Source organism: Sinocyclocheilus grahami, unplaced genomic scaffold (genome assembly GCF_001515645.1).
Source record: "Sinocyclocheilus grahami isolate Dianchi unplaced genomic scaffold, SAMN03320097.WGS_v1.1 scaffold1177.1, whole genome shotgun sequence".
NCBI classification, from domain to species: domain Eukaryota; kingdom Metazoa; phylum Chordata; class Actinopteri; order Cypriniformes; family Cyprinidae; genus Sinocyclocheilus; species Sinocyclocheilus grahami.
The window spans coordinates 164,839-181,939 of record NW_015506356.1 but is presented as its reverse complement, the minus strand read 5'-3'; the positions used below and the strand labels follow the sequence as shown (position 1 = coordinate 181,939).

At 34.4% G+C, this 17,101-nt stretch overlaps 1 protein-coding gene across 1 annotated transcript in view; it reads left to right on the top strand.

Annotated features, from left to right (window-relative positions):
- Positions 1-739: 739 nt before the first annotated feature.
- LOC107567654 (myb-binding protein 1A-like protein) overlaps positions 740-17,101 on the top strand; it is a 27,152-nt gene continuing 10,790 nt past the window's right edge. Inside the window, exons 1-18 of the mRNA XM_016253364.1 lie at positions 740-954; positions 2,309-2,404; positions 2,487-2,570; positions 2,683-2,757; positions 2,925-3,032; positions 4,193-4,383; positions 5,071-5,238; positions 7,476-7,593; positions 7,852-8,141; positions 9,487-9,597; positions 9,700-9,825; positions 10,923-11,117; positions 11,282-11,390; positions 13,094-13,181; positions 13,344-13,507; positions 15,072-15,191; positions 15,295-15,423; positions 15,548-15,721. Coding sequence (XP_016108850.1) covers positions 760-954; positions 2,309-2,404; positions 2,487-2,570; positions 2,683-2,757; positions 2,925-3,032; positions 4,193-4,383; positions 5,071-5,238; positions 7,476-7,593; positions 7,852-8,141; positions 9,487-9,597; positions 9,700-9,825; positions 10,923-11,117; positions 11,282-11,390; positions 13,094-13,181; positions 13,344-13,507; positions 15,072-15,191; positions 15,295-15,423; positions 15,548-15,721 — 2,541 coding nt within the window. The 5' untranslated portion in view covers positions 740-759. The remainder of the gene's footprint in view (positions 955-2,308; positions 2,405-2,486; positions 2,571-2,682; positions 2,758-2,924; positions 3,033-4,192; positions 4,384-5,070; positions 5,239-7,475; positions 7,594-7,851; positions 8,142-9,486; positions 9,598-9,699; positions 9,826-10,922; positions 11,118-11,281; positions 11,391-13,093; positions 13,182-13,343; positions 13,508-15,071; positions 15,192-15,294; positions 15,424-15,547; positions 15,722-17,101) is intronic.

The window sequence follows — 17,101 nt, the reverse complement described above, 5'->3', positions numbered from 1 at the left end:
ATCTAAATATTTTTTTCTTTTTAAACTTCATATCAATGTATGCCTGTTTAATCAATAGCTATCTATAATATTTATATTAATATTGTTTTATCTCTATTTTGTGGGGGGGGGGAAGAAATGGAAGAAGAAAATTCATTTATTTTCCCACAAACATACTTCCACGAATTAAACATCGATGCAGATACAGATATATAACCAAGTATAATTTTATTTCCCCTGCATAATATAAAATATAATCCTGTCTTTCTACATTTATTATGTAGATTTTCACCTGCAGTGTAACAGGCTTCTCTTCAGTCTGTCTGCAGGTTAATTTTCTTTCACTTTCTTTCCTTTACGTCTTGTGGCAAAATATCAGAAACGCTAAACATGATTATCAACCAATCAAACGACAAATTAATACAATTCTAATACCATTTCAGTCTAATAGACAACCAAAGTAGATGCCATGCTTAAACCTGGTTCTGTTCAACTTATTCTATTTTGACATAAACCCTAAACCAGGTCACTCCATTAGAAACAGTTCAGGACAATCTCTCTTCTATTTCTATCACTATTTCTATCAGATGTTTCCACTGGGGTCTTTGAACGACTCAATAAATAAACACCCTGGTAAATTAATTCATGTTCATTTAATAGAGGAATTAGGTACTTTGATAAAACGTCTGCAGTTCAGTTCATGGGTTGAGACTTTTATTTTGAAATCTCAGGGCGGAAGTAATCCAGGAAAGGATTCCCCCACGTGTGCGCCACATTCTCATGCTTTCAGTGATGCAGACAAACATGGGAGAGATCGAGGACAGCACCGTGAGACCCAAAGTCACCGATGCTAAAGGCATCCTCAAACAGAACCGACAGTTCCTGGATTACTTCTGGGACATCGCGAAGCCCGAGCGAGAAATCCGCCTCAAAGCGATCGAGGATTTGATCGAACACTTGAAGCAGAGCGAGAAGGTATGGAGTGTGTGTCAGCTCTGATCATTGAATATTGGCCATACTGTGTATGGGTTCTTGAAAGACATTCGAATTTTAAGTTTTAATAACTTTTTAAATTACATTTTAACGAACATACACTGCTGTTCAAAAGTTTGGGATCGGTACGATTTTTAATGCGTTTCTGTTTAACATGGCTGCATTTATTTGACCAAAAATACAGAAAAAAACTGTAATATTGTAAAATATTATTTCCGTTTAAAATACTGGTTTTCTGTTTTAATATACTTTACAATGTAATTTATTCCTGTGGCGCAAAGCTGAATTTTCAGCATCATTCCTCCAGTCTTCAGTGTCACATGATCTTTCAGAAATCAGTCTAATATGCTGATTTATTATCAGTGCTGGAAACAGTTGTGCTGCATAATTGTGTATTTTTGTAACCTTCCATACTTTTTTTTGCAGGATTATTTGAGGAATAAAGTTAAAAAGAATAGCGTTTATTTCAAATAGAAATCTTTTCTAACAATTGAAGTTTTTATTATAACTTTTTTTTGTATCAATTTAACACATCCTTACAGAATAAAAGTATTAATTTCTTTAAGAAAAAGAACTGACCCCAAACTTTTGAACCGTAGTGTATATTGTTGCAAAATATTTCTATTGATGATGCTGAAAATTAAGCTTTGATCTCAGCAATAAATTATATTTTAATGTATATTAAAATAAAATAAAAAAACATTATTTTAAATTGCAATGATATTTCACAATATTACTGTTTTTTCTGTATTTCTGAACAAATAAATGCAGCCTTGATGAGCAGAAGAGACTTCTTTAAAAACATTAAAAATCCGACTGATCCCAAACTTTTGAACACAAGTGTATATATATATTAATAAATTGATAAAATCTATTCAATCATGTATTTTTTCCTATGTATTGTAGAAATCACATTTTCACTTAATTTGCTATTACCAAAGAAAGAGATCACCATAGCAACTGATTTCCAAAGCTTTAGCACTATGTAACTTTTGGCGCTCTATCAGTTAATAAACAGAACAAAGTTTATGTCTATGGCGATTCACGCAGGTATGTGTTCCTCCGCAGCGGTGACGACCCAACCAGGCTACAATAGTCCAAATACAAGCACTTATTATAAGTGCACCGTAGTGATTCGGAATAAGACCAAAGCGTTTGGAAGATGAATTCATGATTTACTCGCTCGTTATATACATTTTGTAAATTTTGAACACAGAAAAAGTTACATAGTGCTGCTTTAACACAATAGTCATGCATGAAAGATGTGAGCGTGCATGATAGTCCGTGGATTCAGATTCATGTCAGAAATGCATGTTTGCTTCATGTTTTCATCTAGCCGGATGAGTTGAAGTATTCACTGAAGAGACTAGTGGATGGCCTTTCTCACACAAGAGACGAGGCTCGGTCAGGACACAGTGTTGCACTCGCTCAGGTATTTTTAACCAGTCAAGTTTTATCTTCACGTCTTTTTATAGCAGTTATTAGATATGACTATTATTGTTTTCTGTATGAAGCTGCTGAGTGTATTTGAGGAGATCTCCCTGAAATCCACACTAGACAGCGTCAAAGAAAAGCATAACCTCCAGACAGCCAAAAAGGTGAGGATTTCACATGGAACCTGATGTGGCCGTAATACTTTATAATCCTAGTCATCTGCCATAATCATGGAGCTCATAGGTTCTTGATGTGATGCTTCAATTCTTTTGACAGAAATTCATCAGAAATGCAGCGTTTGGGAATTTCTTCGGCGTGCTCGCCCTGTCTCAGTCCACACGTCTGCATACGGTCAGAGAGTCGTAGTGTTGCGTTGTTGCTTTTATATGGGCAAAAATCACTGGAAAGAAATAGATTTTGGAAACACTAATTATCTTGCATATCATTTGGGATGCAATCTGGGATTCAGATAAACTCTGATTTGTGTTGATGATCTTTTCCTGTCTCTCATTCCTCAGGAGCCGCAGGTCATGTTGGAGTGTGTGCGGCTCCTGCAGAGTCTGTCCCATTACAGAGAACACCTGAGAGACCTGCCCAGAAAAACCATGGTCGACATCCTGTCAGAGGTCATTGTTATTGTATTATTTCCCTCCTAATTTTGTTGTATAGACATTGAAAGAAGTGTTTGTAGAAGTGCCCTAATATGTATAACAATGATATCTATATGTGACCCTGGGCCACAAAACCAGTCATAAGGGTCAATTTTTTAAAATCTGAAAGCTGCATAAATAAGCTTTCCATTGATGTATGGTTTGTTAGGACAATATTTGGCCGAGATACAACTATTTGAAAATCTGGAATCTGAGGGTGCAAAAAAATCTAAATATTGAGAAAATCGTCTTTAAAGTCGTCCAAATGAAGTTCTTAGCGATGCATATTATTAATCAAAAATTAAGTTTTGATATATTTACGGTAGGAAATATACAAAATATCTTCATGGAACATGATCTTTACTTAATATCCTAATGATTTTTGGCATAAAAGAAAAATCAATAATTTTGACCCATACAATGTATTTTTGGCTATTTTTACAAATATCCCCCAGCGACTTAAGACTGGTTTTATGCTCCATGGTCACATATATTAATTAACGTAGTATTAATAATAATAACTGTTATATTGTATTATATTATATTATAATGTATTGTATTATATTTGTACACTATCAGTCAAAAGTTTGGAATAATTAATGACCATTTACTTGACCATAAATACGGTAAAAACAGTAATATTGTGAAATATTATTACAATTTAAAAGAACTGTATTTTATTTAAATATATTGTAAAATGTAATTTATTCCTGTGATGCAAAGCTGAATTTTCAGCATCATTACTCCAGTCTTCAGTGTCACATGATCCTTCAGAAATCATTTTATTTTCATTCAATTTGGTGCTGAATTATTATGATCAATTATTATCAGTGCTCATTTTTTTTATGAATGGATCTCATTATTGTCAATGTTGAACATTTTTCCCAGGATCCTTTGAATGATACTGTATCGTGGCTTCCATAAAATATTATGCAGCACAGCTGTTTTCACCATTAGTAATAATAGTAATAAATGTTTCTTGAGCAGCAGATCAGCACATTAGAATGATTTCTGAAGGATCGTGTGACACGGATTACTGGAGCCATTTGGGAATTCAGAGAAACTCTCAGTTGTTGATGATCTTTTACTGTCTCTCATTTCTATAATGTTTCGTTTGCATTGTGTTTGTTGCATAGACATCGAAGGAGGTGTTTGAAGAGGTGCTCCTGAGCGCCCTGCAGTCTGACCTGACCTCTGCCCTCAACACTCCCGAGCAGCTCGAGCTCCTCCTAGTGGCCCTGCAGAAGTTCCCCTCTGTGCTCAAACCCAAAAAACTCAAGAAACTATTGGGAACCACTGCAGTCATTACTAAAGAGAACATGCCGAAGTAAGTGTGTCTGACTTTTAAATGATTTTAATTTAGAGTCTGTTTACTTGTATAATGAATTATATATTTTACATTTTAGATTTTTGAAATGGTTTATTAAAAATGAATTTATAATGTAATAAATTGTATATGAAATAATGTAATTCTATAATTATTTATTATAATGAATCACTGTTTATTATTTACTTATTGGCTTATTTTTTGTTGATTTTATTCGAAAGAGCAAAATGTCGTGTTTTACACATGGTAGGTTAAAACATGCTCTTGTTAGTATGATTTATTTTATTTATTTTTTAGTTGCATATTTATTGTGTTTTATAAGTGGGAAGTTAAAACCGTGATTAAATTTTTTTTGTGCTTCATTGTTTTATCAATTCTTTTGTTACATCCCGGCTCAAGGAAGCAACAAAATACAAAAGGTTCCGAGTCCAAGTATCAGATATTTATTAACTTAGGGGTTCAAAAAGAAGAAAAATAAAAAATAATAAAGAATCACATAATTAACAGAATTAAACTAAAATTGACAAAATGGCAAAAACGTCCAGCCAAGCTCAAATGCAGGATGGTCTTCACAAAGGATCCAGGTCTCTTAAATATCCAGTTTGTGACTGATAACAGGTGGATTCGTATAACCTGTAAAAATTGAAAGGAACAACAACCCGTAACACTTTTGATGTGCACTTGCAGGTTGGTGGAGGTTTTGAAGACGGCCGCTCGTTCTGTGAAGAAGGAGAACATTCTTCCCCCGGTCGCGTTTGACTTGTTACAGGCGTCTCTGCGAGAGGACAACTTCGAGATGTTCTGGAATGAAGCCATTATCAAAGGCATGCTGTCAGAGATGCCTGGACCCACACAGTGAGTTTAACATGTGTAGCCAAACCTTAACCTGCTAGTTCAAGTGTCTAATATATGCCAGATATGGGCATGCCCAGATATTACTTCACTGCGTTTGATTAGTAGGAATTATTTTGCACATAATAATATCTGACATCTTTTTGTTAAGTGTAAAATGTTTTCAGTGTCTTAGAATGTAACTGTTAAGTTCGTAGAAAGTGTTGATCTGGGATGGTAGTGATCGTGGTTATCAAATCAACCAAATGCAGCATAATAATGAATAATTAGAATGTTAATTTTTGTTTGAGAAATAATTTTTTTGCATGTATGCATTCATTTATTTAAAAAGTAGTTTAATATATTGTAAATTGTATACATTTTATTTATTTAGTTATTTAAAATGTCGTTTAATTGCATTTAGGTATTGTGTAATTTTATTTATTTAGTTAAAGTTTAGTTTTATTTAAAATAGTTATTTATTTAAAATGTTGTTGTATTATTAAAATGTATCTTATTGTTAATGTTATTTAATTTTATTTAAGTTATTTATTTATTTGAAATGTATTATTAAAAATTCATTTTATTGTTAATTTTATTTAGTTTAATTTTATTTACAATGTAGTTATTTATTTAATATGTATTTTATAATTGAAAACATCTTTTATTGTTAAAATGTTATTTCGTTTAATTTAATTTAAATAAATATATATAAATATTATATGCATAGATATAAATAAATAGGCCTATAGAAACCCATGTAATTTAAAATAGAATCATGGGTACATTTTTACTGATCTCAATCATTAAGAATTGTTTCAATACCCGTTAGGGGTGTGCGATATATATCGTCTGCGATAATATCGTAATTGTTGTTTTAACAATGTGCGATTTGACATTATCGAATATTTTGCAAAAACCATTCAGAACACCCCTACAGAGCGCACGCTTGCATTACGTGAAGCGCATTTAGAGTGCGTTCTTTCAGTGCATGATTCAGTCTAATTAAATGCATTTAGAATTATCACAAATTCAAGACATGGGGGCAGAAAATGTATATATTTTTACTAGGGATGCACGATATATCAGCCACCATATCGGTATGAAACGTACACCGTTCAAACTAGGCTGCTTATGTTGAAGTGTTTGGGATGTGGCTTTTAATGATGAGACCTTTTTTGTAATCAGGCTCTCAAAAAGTATATAACAATTTGGATATAGATTTATCGGCCAACATATCGGTTATCGGCTTTCAAATATAAAGAATAATCGGTTCTCGGTATCGGCCAAATTTTTCATATCGGTGCATCCCTAATTTTTACCACTTCATATAGTTAATCAATTTCACACGAAGAGTGACGTTTTTCTTCAAAAATTACCATGATTACAAATGTGATATTGATTTGTTTTACAACAGTTCAATAAACAATAAGTTAATTAAGAGTCTTACGTTTTAAATGCCATATTTCCTGTTTTTGCGCTATTTCTCCAACAAAAATAATTCCAAACACAGCCACAGCGCTGTTTTGCGTCTCTGTGCAACATGACGGCGTTTCGTTCCTGAATGAATCAACCGTTTAAATGATTCGGTTCAATCGCAATGACTCACTTTTTAACAGTGACTTGCTGCCACCTACTGGCGCTTTTAATTTCACATTTAAAGTATCTTTTATTCTTTAAATAATTTCAAACATCAGTATTCAACGTTTTATGTTTAATATATCAAAACATTATTTATGCATTTGTAAGCGCAGGTTAAATGCATTCATGTCTCGTATTAAACCGTGTGTAAATGCATCTAAATGCCACTTCTGATGAAGCTTCTGTGTTTCCTCTGCATTGCAAAGATGAATTGATACTGATTTAATTTGCTTGGTAGCAGCCCAAATGTCTTATTATTCTAATTCATTGATTAAATGTAAGAATTTGACTCAAAAGATTATGGACACTTTTAGAGAAAATGGCTTTATAAAGGTGAAAATGCCCATAAAATGTAAATATCAGTTGAAACTTATTGGAAAAGATTAATTTCTATCAGTGTGAACTGACCACCACACAGAATATGAAAAACTTTAGGAGTCAGCTGTCCACGGTAGTCCTTACAAGCACAATAACACACTCAGCAAAATATTGTCTAATTATCGTTATCGATAAAATCCCAGAAAATATCGAGATATTATTTTTGTCAATATCGCACAACCCTAATACCCGTTAGAATATGATGACCAAAACACATCATTTTCTCTCTGTTTATTTATCAGTTATTTGAGTTTCCGGTTGTTGGGAGCGTCTCTGCCGCTGCTGTCAGTCGCTCAGCTTGAGTTTGTGCTGTCCGCTGATGTGATGACACACTACGGTCAACACATGCTGTCCGCACAGGTCTGTCTTTATATTTGGTGATGTGTATGTTTCACAGATGTTTTTAAGTTAAAAAATTTGTTTATTTAACACGAATGTAAACGCTATTTAATTCTGTAGTAAAAGATCATTAGAGTTAAAAGTAGTGCGAGAATTTGACATCAGAGTTGCATACTAGTGTATTTATGCATGTACATACATGTGCAATGAGCTAGTACTGCATTCTGAATACAGCCTGTGCCATAATACTGTATGTTTATCATGCGTCTCTCCCTTCAGCTGGCAGACCGATTCAAGTTTGCTCCAGAAATGGAGAAATACGTGAGTGAGTTCATGCGGGGCTGCGCTGACGCTGACAAACAGCTCGTCGTGGCGCTCGGCTTCACTCAGCTCACTAACCAGGGCTACCCTGTGGTCCCGTCCTGCTGGAAGGATCTGGAGCACATGGGTCTGTCTGCGCTGCAGAAGTACGTGGAGTGGCTGATGGAGGGCTTCTGCAAGCCCCAGCTAGAGAAATGCCTGGACTTCAGCACCCGCAGACAGAAAGGAAACCAGGAGACTGAAGTAGAGTGAGTGTTTTACAAGAATTGACTGCTTAAAAATCATTAAGAATAGAAGTTTGAAATTTTTTTTTAAGTATTACACTTTGACAAGGCAGATCTTGTCTAAGTGATCTTATGATTTTCACTTGAGTAAAACCATATGTTAATAGTAATAATAACAAAACAATATGTATATATACATTTATATTATGATTATGTAAATATAATAAACAATCCATAATAATTATGTACAATAAATACAGTAATAACATGAATAATATTTAAATACTAATTTATACATTAATAATAAATATTAGTAGTAGTAGTAGTATTAATAATATTTCTAAGAATAATATAATTCATATTCAGCACCCGCAGACAGAAAGGAAACCAGGAGACTGAAGTAGAGTGAGTGTTTTACAAGAATTGACTGCTTAAAAATCATTAAGAATAGAAGTTTGAATTTTTTTTTTTTAAGTATTACACTTTGACAAGGCAGATCTTGTCTAAGTGATCTTATGATTTTCACTTGAGTAAAACCATATGTTAATAGTAATAATAACAAAACAATATGTATATATACATTTAAATTATGATTATGTAAATATAATAAACAATCCATAATAATTATGTACAATAAATACAGTAATAACATTAATAATATTTAAATACTAATTTATACATTAATAATAAATATTAGTAGTAGTAGTAGTATTAATAATATTTCTAAGAATAATATAATTCATATTTTATTTTTATAATCTATTATTTTTTATATAAATCTATTAATTATTATATACAATAAATAGAGTAAATTTACACATTTACGTAATTGGTTATTATTATTGTATGTATATAAATATTTGTACTAATTTATGATTAGATTATAAATCTACGAATACTACTAATGTGATCATTTATAATAATAATATTTATATTTTAATTTATATTATATAAATTTAAGGATTCATATGGTTAATTATATACAATAAAAAGAATATTTAACTATTCATTTATACTTTCATTATAATAAGTTGTAATATTAATAATAATAATATGTGAATTAACAGTGTTATGAAGTATTTTTATAAATCAATCTATAGTACAAATCTATTATGCACTAAATATTTTTTTATGAAAATATTTTGTATTAAATATTTTTTATATTATATATAAAAATATTTAATACAACATATATATGATAAATATGATATGATGCAATTAATTCATATGAAAGATGAACAAGATTAATACACATTTGTAATTTGATTAGTAATTAACAATTCTTTGTATAAGTGGGGTTTTTTTTCATCTCCAGGCAGTTCCCTCTCATGCAAACTTCATATTTATTCTGATTTATTTCTTGCTGTAGGAGTGACAGCTGCGTTGCCAGGTTTCGTAAATGGATCATTCTTCGCCTCGCGTTCATTGTGGAAAACCATCAGATTAAGAAACGGGAGGATCTCGTCATGAAAATGGCTCGGTAACTCATCTTGAGATCTCACTAATGGTCTCTACATGACTCCTGTGGCAACTCCTCTGATATTAATCGGTGGTATTGCGATGCTTTATCTTTCTTCTGTAGGTTTATTTTCTTCCACGCTTTCTTTGATGTGAAGAAACCCACCCCAGAAATCCCTGAGACGACGCAGGCTCTCTCAGTGCCCATCGATCAACAAACACGAGCCAGCATCTCTTCAGCCTTCTACGGGTCAATAAAACTTTTCAGTAAAATTTTGTACATTAAATTAAAAAAAATTTAATCAGTCATAATAAAGAGCATTTTTAAAAGAGATTTTTCTTTTTATAAAATGTAAATGCTAATGGATGCAACAGACAGTTTTTATTGAATGAAACAAGTTAAAGGGATAGTTCACCCAAAAATGAAAATGTGATGTTTATCTGCTTACCCCCAGGGCATTCAAGATGTAGGTGACTTTGTTTCTTCAGTAGAACACAAACGAAGACTTTTAACTCAAATCGTTGCAGTCTGTCAGTCTTATAATGGAAGTGAATGGGAATCACGGCTTTGAGAGTCAAAAAAACACAAACAAAACCAAATTAAACCCTGCGGCTCGTGACAATACATTGATGTGTAAAGATACGATTGGTCTGTGCAAGACACTGAACAGTGTTTATATCGTTTTTTTACCTCTGATGCACTGCAATGTCTGAACTGTCCTGAGCACGTCCTTGACAGCCGGCGTGTCTTCTTCTTGCTTTACGGCGGATCGCGGACTTGTAAGTGCATTACCCCCATCTATCTCTCAAATGGACCATTGACACTAATAATTGAGATTGTAGATAGAGTGTCAATGGTCCATTTTGGAGATATGTGGCGGTAATGCACTTATAAGTCTGTGATCCACCGTAAAGCAAGAAGAAGACGCGTCACGCGCCGGCTGTTGAGGACGCGCTCGGGACAGTTCAGACATTGCAGTGCATCAGAGGTAAAGAACGATATAAATACTGTTCAGTGTCTTGCACAGACCGATCGTTTCGTGTCTTTACACATCAATGCATCATCACGAGCCGCAGGGTTTAATTTGGTTTTGTTTGTGTATGTTTTTTTGACTCTCAAAGCCGTGATTCCCATTCACTTCCATTATAAGACTGACAGACTGCAATGGTTTCAGTTAAAAATCTTAGTTTGTGTTCTACTGAAGAAACAAAGCCACCTTCATCTTGGATGCTCTGGGGGTAAGCAGTTAAACATCCCATTTTCCTTTTTGGGTGAACTATCCCTTTAAATTAAGGTATTAATTATAACTGTAGAGTTAAATTAAGTATCTGCTTCATCTCCTCCAGTCTTCTGCAAGGCCTGAACACAATGGCTGTGTTAGGAGATTCTGCTGAGGCGGAGAGGAGGATTCTAGGTGTTAAAGCTGATGGAAGCATATGGATCTACTGTGTGGTCCAGTACGCCACCACGCTGCTCAACCAGAGCAAACACGTCCAGAGCGTTCAGACCCTCAGTCCAGAGCAGAGACGGGGCTGGGACAGGTGACGCATCCTGCAAGACACTACTCATGATCTCAGTCATAACACATTGAAGAACAAGAAAAGGCTGTTTTCTACTTTATGACCTTTGAAATGTAAACGAGTAAAGTGCGGTAGATGGACTGCAGCTGAAATGCCTTCGGTGATTTTGTGTTGTGTGTGTTTAGTATGCTGGAATCAGTGGAGGCCTTGAGGAAAAAAGCAAAGAAGTCTTCTTCACCTGAACACTCGGCGTTCCAGCACCTCTTCCTTCTCGTTGGCATTCAGATGTTCAAGGTTTGATTCTTCTTGGCTTGATAAATGTCTGTAACATTAGATCAAAGATTCACAAACTTTTTTGTCAACTGAACCTCCTGAGATTTTAAGGTAATATTTCAATAATTTAACTGCATACCCCCGAGTTCACTGTTACATTGTCAAAGAACAGTATGCCTGACTTCAGTCTAGCGCGAGTTTAAGCACTCTCAAATAACTCCCCTTATAATCAGTGAAGCTGTCTATACACGGTTTGATGAATGAATCTCCTACTTACATCATACGTACATCTGCACTTTGTTGTTTATGATGAGAGAATACACTCAGCGAGCACGCGCACTGAACAAATCTCCGGTGTTTCAGCGATGACTCATCTAAACCCCTCTGATTGGCTGCTGCGTTCCTAAACTCAACAGACTCGTGTTCGATTGGTTATAATGCGCAACACTGTAAAAACGCGGAAAAAGATTAATGGCGCAACATTGAGCAGATCTAAATTTAATGCTGCAGTCAACACTTTTCATTTCATTTTCATTTTATTCGCGACTGCCGTAATGGATTTAGTTTTACTGCAGCAGCATTTTAGTCCACGTGTGTTGCCATAGTTTCTACAAGAGGAAACCGATAGTGTGGATATTACGTAATTGATAGGCGACAATGAACCAGGACGAGCCATTATTTAAAATTGGAATTTCTCTGGATTTACAAATCCTTGGAAGCTTTTGGGATAACGTAAGTGCACAACTGCATGAAATATAATATAACAATGTGCAAGTGGTTTTTGGATATTTTATTACGAAAATCGGACATATTGTGCCTTTAAAATAATATTCTTTATTTTAAAATGATTTATTTTAACTTTACGTTTAGGATTTAATTATTAGCTTTCTATCGACTTCTGAACTCCAGTTTGGGAAACCCTGCGTTAGATAACAAAATAGCAAAGCAAGTTTCTGTATCTGTGCTCAAATGCTGTATTAAAACATTCATAATGTTTTTATGTAGTCAAATGTTTTTTAATTCTGTTGTCAAAAATCAGAAATAAAAGGACTTGTCACTTCATCACGATTATCAGTTGAGCATTCCTGTAGCTCATAAAGTGTAGCATGGTGCTAGAAATGCCAAGGTTATGCGTTTGATTCCTGTGTTTTGCATGAACCGATAAAATGTGTACCTTGAATGCAATGTAAGTTGCTTCGGATAAATCAATCAAATTCATAAATTAAACAAATGTAGAGAATCGGGCATTTATACACAATTTTTTTTAAGAAGATAAAAAACTAATCTAATGGAATAATATATTTTATATTAATATTATTATTAATTATTTATTTTAAATTAGTTTTTTTCTGTTGGACACTGTAAAGCTGCTTTGACACAACCAGTATTATATAAAGCACTATACAAATAAAGGTAAAAAAAAAAAAACAATAATAATTTTTGCAGCCACTGTTTTATTTGTTTGTGAATTTATTATATATATTTTTCTATATTTTACCCTTGTTGTGCGTGAGAAAGTCTTTGTTTTAATGCCGGTTCATTTTTGCTATTTGAAAATAGTTGTTGGAAATTAAGTACAAGAAAAAAATAATGTGCTTTACATTGCTATTCAAAATAAAATAAAATTGATTGAATATGATTGATGAAATAATTTCTGAATGTGCTTAAGTCTGTTTTACTGCCTTTATTTTGTGATCTTGACATGCATGTTGTTCTCGCTCCAGGCTCCAGAAGAAAGTTTGGAGCTGTTGAATGATTTGCGGACCTGCATGGATAAAGCTCAGGCTAAGAAATCAAAGAAGAAGAAAGCGAGTAAGTTGGAGTGGTTCAGTGCAATTAATGGATTTAATGATTTTGACTTCTGTTTTTGATGTAGTGCTTTATTCTTGCTTGATTATGCACTAATGGCGTGTGTGTGTGTGTGCGCGCGTGTGTGTGTGCGCGCGCATGTGTGTGTGTGTGTGTTTCTTGCAGATGGCAAGAGCTCTGATGAGGAGCCGCTCTGGGTGGAGGTGGTTGTTGAGATCCTGCTGTCGCTCCTGTCTCAGCCCAGTCGACTCACTCGTGGTGTGTGTAAAGCTGTGTTTAGCCGTATCTGTCCTCACCTCACCCAAGAAGCTCTCAGCTCCATCCTGAACGTAAGAGACTGCTGACTAATTAACAGTGCTATTTTAGTGTTGTTTACATGCTGTTATGATATTAATGTTGAATTAGCTTCTATTTTTATTTTAATTTTAGTTTGTTTTAGTAAATGTGCATTTTCAAAATATTTATTTTTAGCATTAATTAATATTTATTTTAGTTTTAGTTGTTCAACTCAAACTTAATTTGTTTTAGTTAGTTGCCAAGGCTAAATATCAAATGTTTACCCTTTTTAAGCTTTTAGTCTAATATTTATATTTTATTTTAGCTTTCTCGATTTGTGAAAACACATATTTTTGTACTGTCCTCCACCAAGTTTAAATTGTAAGTTACCGATTAAGCTGCTTCTTCATATTTGTTATAAACAGACATAAGTGTACACGTTCAGTTTTACCCACAATGCATTTAGCTTCCATAATGTGATATTTCTGAGTGAAACTGATAAATGTGACCCTGGAGCACAAAAGCAGTCTTAAGTCGCGGGGGTATATTTGTAGCAATAGCCAAAAATACATTGTATGGGTCAAAATAATAGATTTTTCTTTTATGCCAAAAATCATTAGCATATTAAGAAAAGATCATGCTCCATGAAGATATTTTGTAAATGTCCTACTGTAAATATATCAAAACTTGATTTTTGATTAGTAATATGCATTGCTAAGAACTTCATTTGGACAACTTCAAAGATGATTTTCTCAGTATTTAGATTTTTTTTTCAGCCTCAGATTCCAGATTTTCAAATAGTTGTATCTCGGCCAAATATTGTCCTAACAAATCATACATCAATGGAAAGCTTAATTATTCAGCTTTCAGATGATGTATAAATCTCAGTTTCAAAAAACTGACCCTTCTGACTAGTTTTGTGGTCCATGGTCTCACATTCTGGAGGAAATCATTTAGGGTGGGCTTTATTTCATGAGGATTTGATTGAATAGTGGGTGTTAGGCTGATTGGTGATACTATTGGTAAATTCTGCATTTTCCCCGTCCACATGGCTGTGATTAAATGAGATTGATTAGTAATATGCATTGCTAAGAACTTCATTTGGACAACTTCAAAGATGATTTTCTCAGTATTTAGATTTTTTTTTCAGCCTCAGATTCCAGATTTTCAAATAGTTGTATCTCGGCCAAATATTGTCCTAACAAATCATACATCAATGGAAAGCTTAATTATTCAGCTTTCAGATGATGTATAAATCTCAGTTTCAAAAAATTGACCCTTCTGACTAGTTTTGTGGTCCGTGGTCTCACATTCTGGAGGAAATCATTTAGGGTGGGCTTTATTTCATGAGGATTTGATTGAATAGTGGGTGTTAGGCTGATTGGTGATACTATTGGTAAATTCTGCATTTTCCCCGTCCACATGGCTGTGATTAAATGAGAGACAGTAATTGCATTTTGTTAATGCTATGAACCTCTTTTTGTTTTTTTTTGTTGTTGTTTTTTTTTTTAAATAATGCACATTATTAATGTACATAATGATTATTTGTGCTGTATAAGACACAGATAATTTATTAAGAAAGTAAATAGGGTCTTGTTTTGATTGATTTTTTTTTAGGTTCTAGACCCAAACAAGGATGAGGATGAAAGTGGTGTTATGGTGACTGATGAGAAGGAGAAAAAGAAAAAACATAAAGAGGAGGAAGAGCGAGATGAAGAAGAGGATGATGATGTGGAGGTGAGACTGTCCATCATGAGTATTTATGCCATCAAACTGAATCATTTTGTATCTAATTCTGTACATTTCAAATGTTTCCCTTCTCTCTTTTTCATTTCATCAGGATGAAGAGGGTTCTGATTCCTCCTCCTCTTCCTCTGAAGATGATGATGAAGCCATGGAGGAAGGAGAAGGGGTGGATCAGAACTTCCGTTTGGATTTGATGAAGGTTCTGCAGGGTCAGAATGCTCTGGTATGAACGAATAAATGAGTTTTCACCGCATACACAGTTGTAACCTAGAATATGCCTGTGTGAACATTCCAGATAACTCAAAGAGTGAATCAATAGTAGCAGATGTTCTGTTGTTCTTGTTTAGGCCACTGAAGAGGATGGCAGTGATGAAGAGGAACTGGATGATGCGGCCATGATGAAGCTGGACGGAAGCCTTTCTGCTCTCTTTCTGGAGCAGAAGAAAAAGATCCAAGCCAAGAAAGATGAGAAGGACAGACTCCGCAAGGAAAAGGTCCTCGTGCGGGACTTCAAGATTAAAGTATGACTTTGAATATATGTTTGATCTTATTTTTATCTATTATTATCAAATTATTATTATGTAAGTTTTAAGTTAGTTATAAACAGTAGTTCTTCTCATATAGAACAAATTAATTTAATGGTGAAGCATCAAATCAAGTAGAACTTCCCATGTCAAACTTCCAGTGTTTATATATATATATATACATATATATATATAGTTGTAAAAAATATTTTGAATATTACTAGCAATAATATTTTATATTATTACTAGTACAACCATATACAGTCAAACGGATGACTTTGGCATTTGTGTTGCAAAGTTTTTTTAAGCAGTTTATTTGTTAAAAATTGTCCAACATTTGTCCTGCCGAATTAATCAGGGATTCCTTAAAGGGGTCATAGGATGCTACATGCACTTTTACAAGTAGTTTGAACTGAAATGTGTGTTAGTGTGTGTACACAACCACCCTATAACCACAACCAGTACAGTATCGCTTCCGGCTTCGCTACCGTTCGGACGTTTTTGCTTACTGCTCTGCGCTTTGCTCCCTATTTCTGTACTTTTCTTTGATTTTTCTAAGATTTTTACTTCAGCAGATCAGCACAGTGCTCAAACAACATATTTTTGGCACAAACACTAAAACTAAAAACTCTCTGGGACTGGAATAATACCACGAAAAAGAAGACTTTTGCCTCCCACTGCCAGCAGCTTACATTCCGGAGAAGGGAAAACACAGCTGCCCACATTCAAACAGAAGAGAAAGAAAATGCCTCCTGTTGAATCTACTTGCTGCATGAACTACTGCAAACTTCTACAAAGGATTACGGTTCTTGAAACTAAGTTACTTGCTGGATTTCCAAAACAGGCAGAACACTCAGCAGACCGTCATCACGGACCCCATCAGCATTCAGCCGGTGAGTCTGATGAACCTAGTCAATCTCAACAATTTATACCAAGTGTAGAGAAACAAGCCGAAACTGATTGTCACACTAATCGATGGCACAAACAGGGAGCGAGACCCAAAGGCAGTAGAGACATCAGATTGTCACGAGTTTCTCGTATTGCTGCCGTAGCATCCTCTACCCCAGATTCGGCTATGACGAGGCTTGTGAATACTGGTATTCTACCACCCCTTATACATCTTGAGAACAGATTTGAAGCATTAATGAATGTGGGTGAGGAATCCCCAAATGTGATTAAACATGGATCGGATCAGCCAGCAGCTAACATCGCTACTAACAGACGCTCGAGGTCGAGCAGACAGCGGCTTTCAGCTCAGAGAGCAGCCGAGCCCAGGACTCTGATAGTGGGCGACTCCATGATCAGAAACATCAGTAGCAGAAATTCAACAACATGCTGTTTTCCTCAAGCAACAGTTTCTGATATGAACAAGGAACT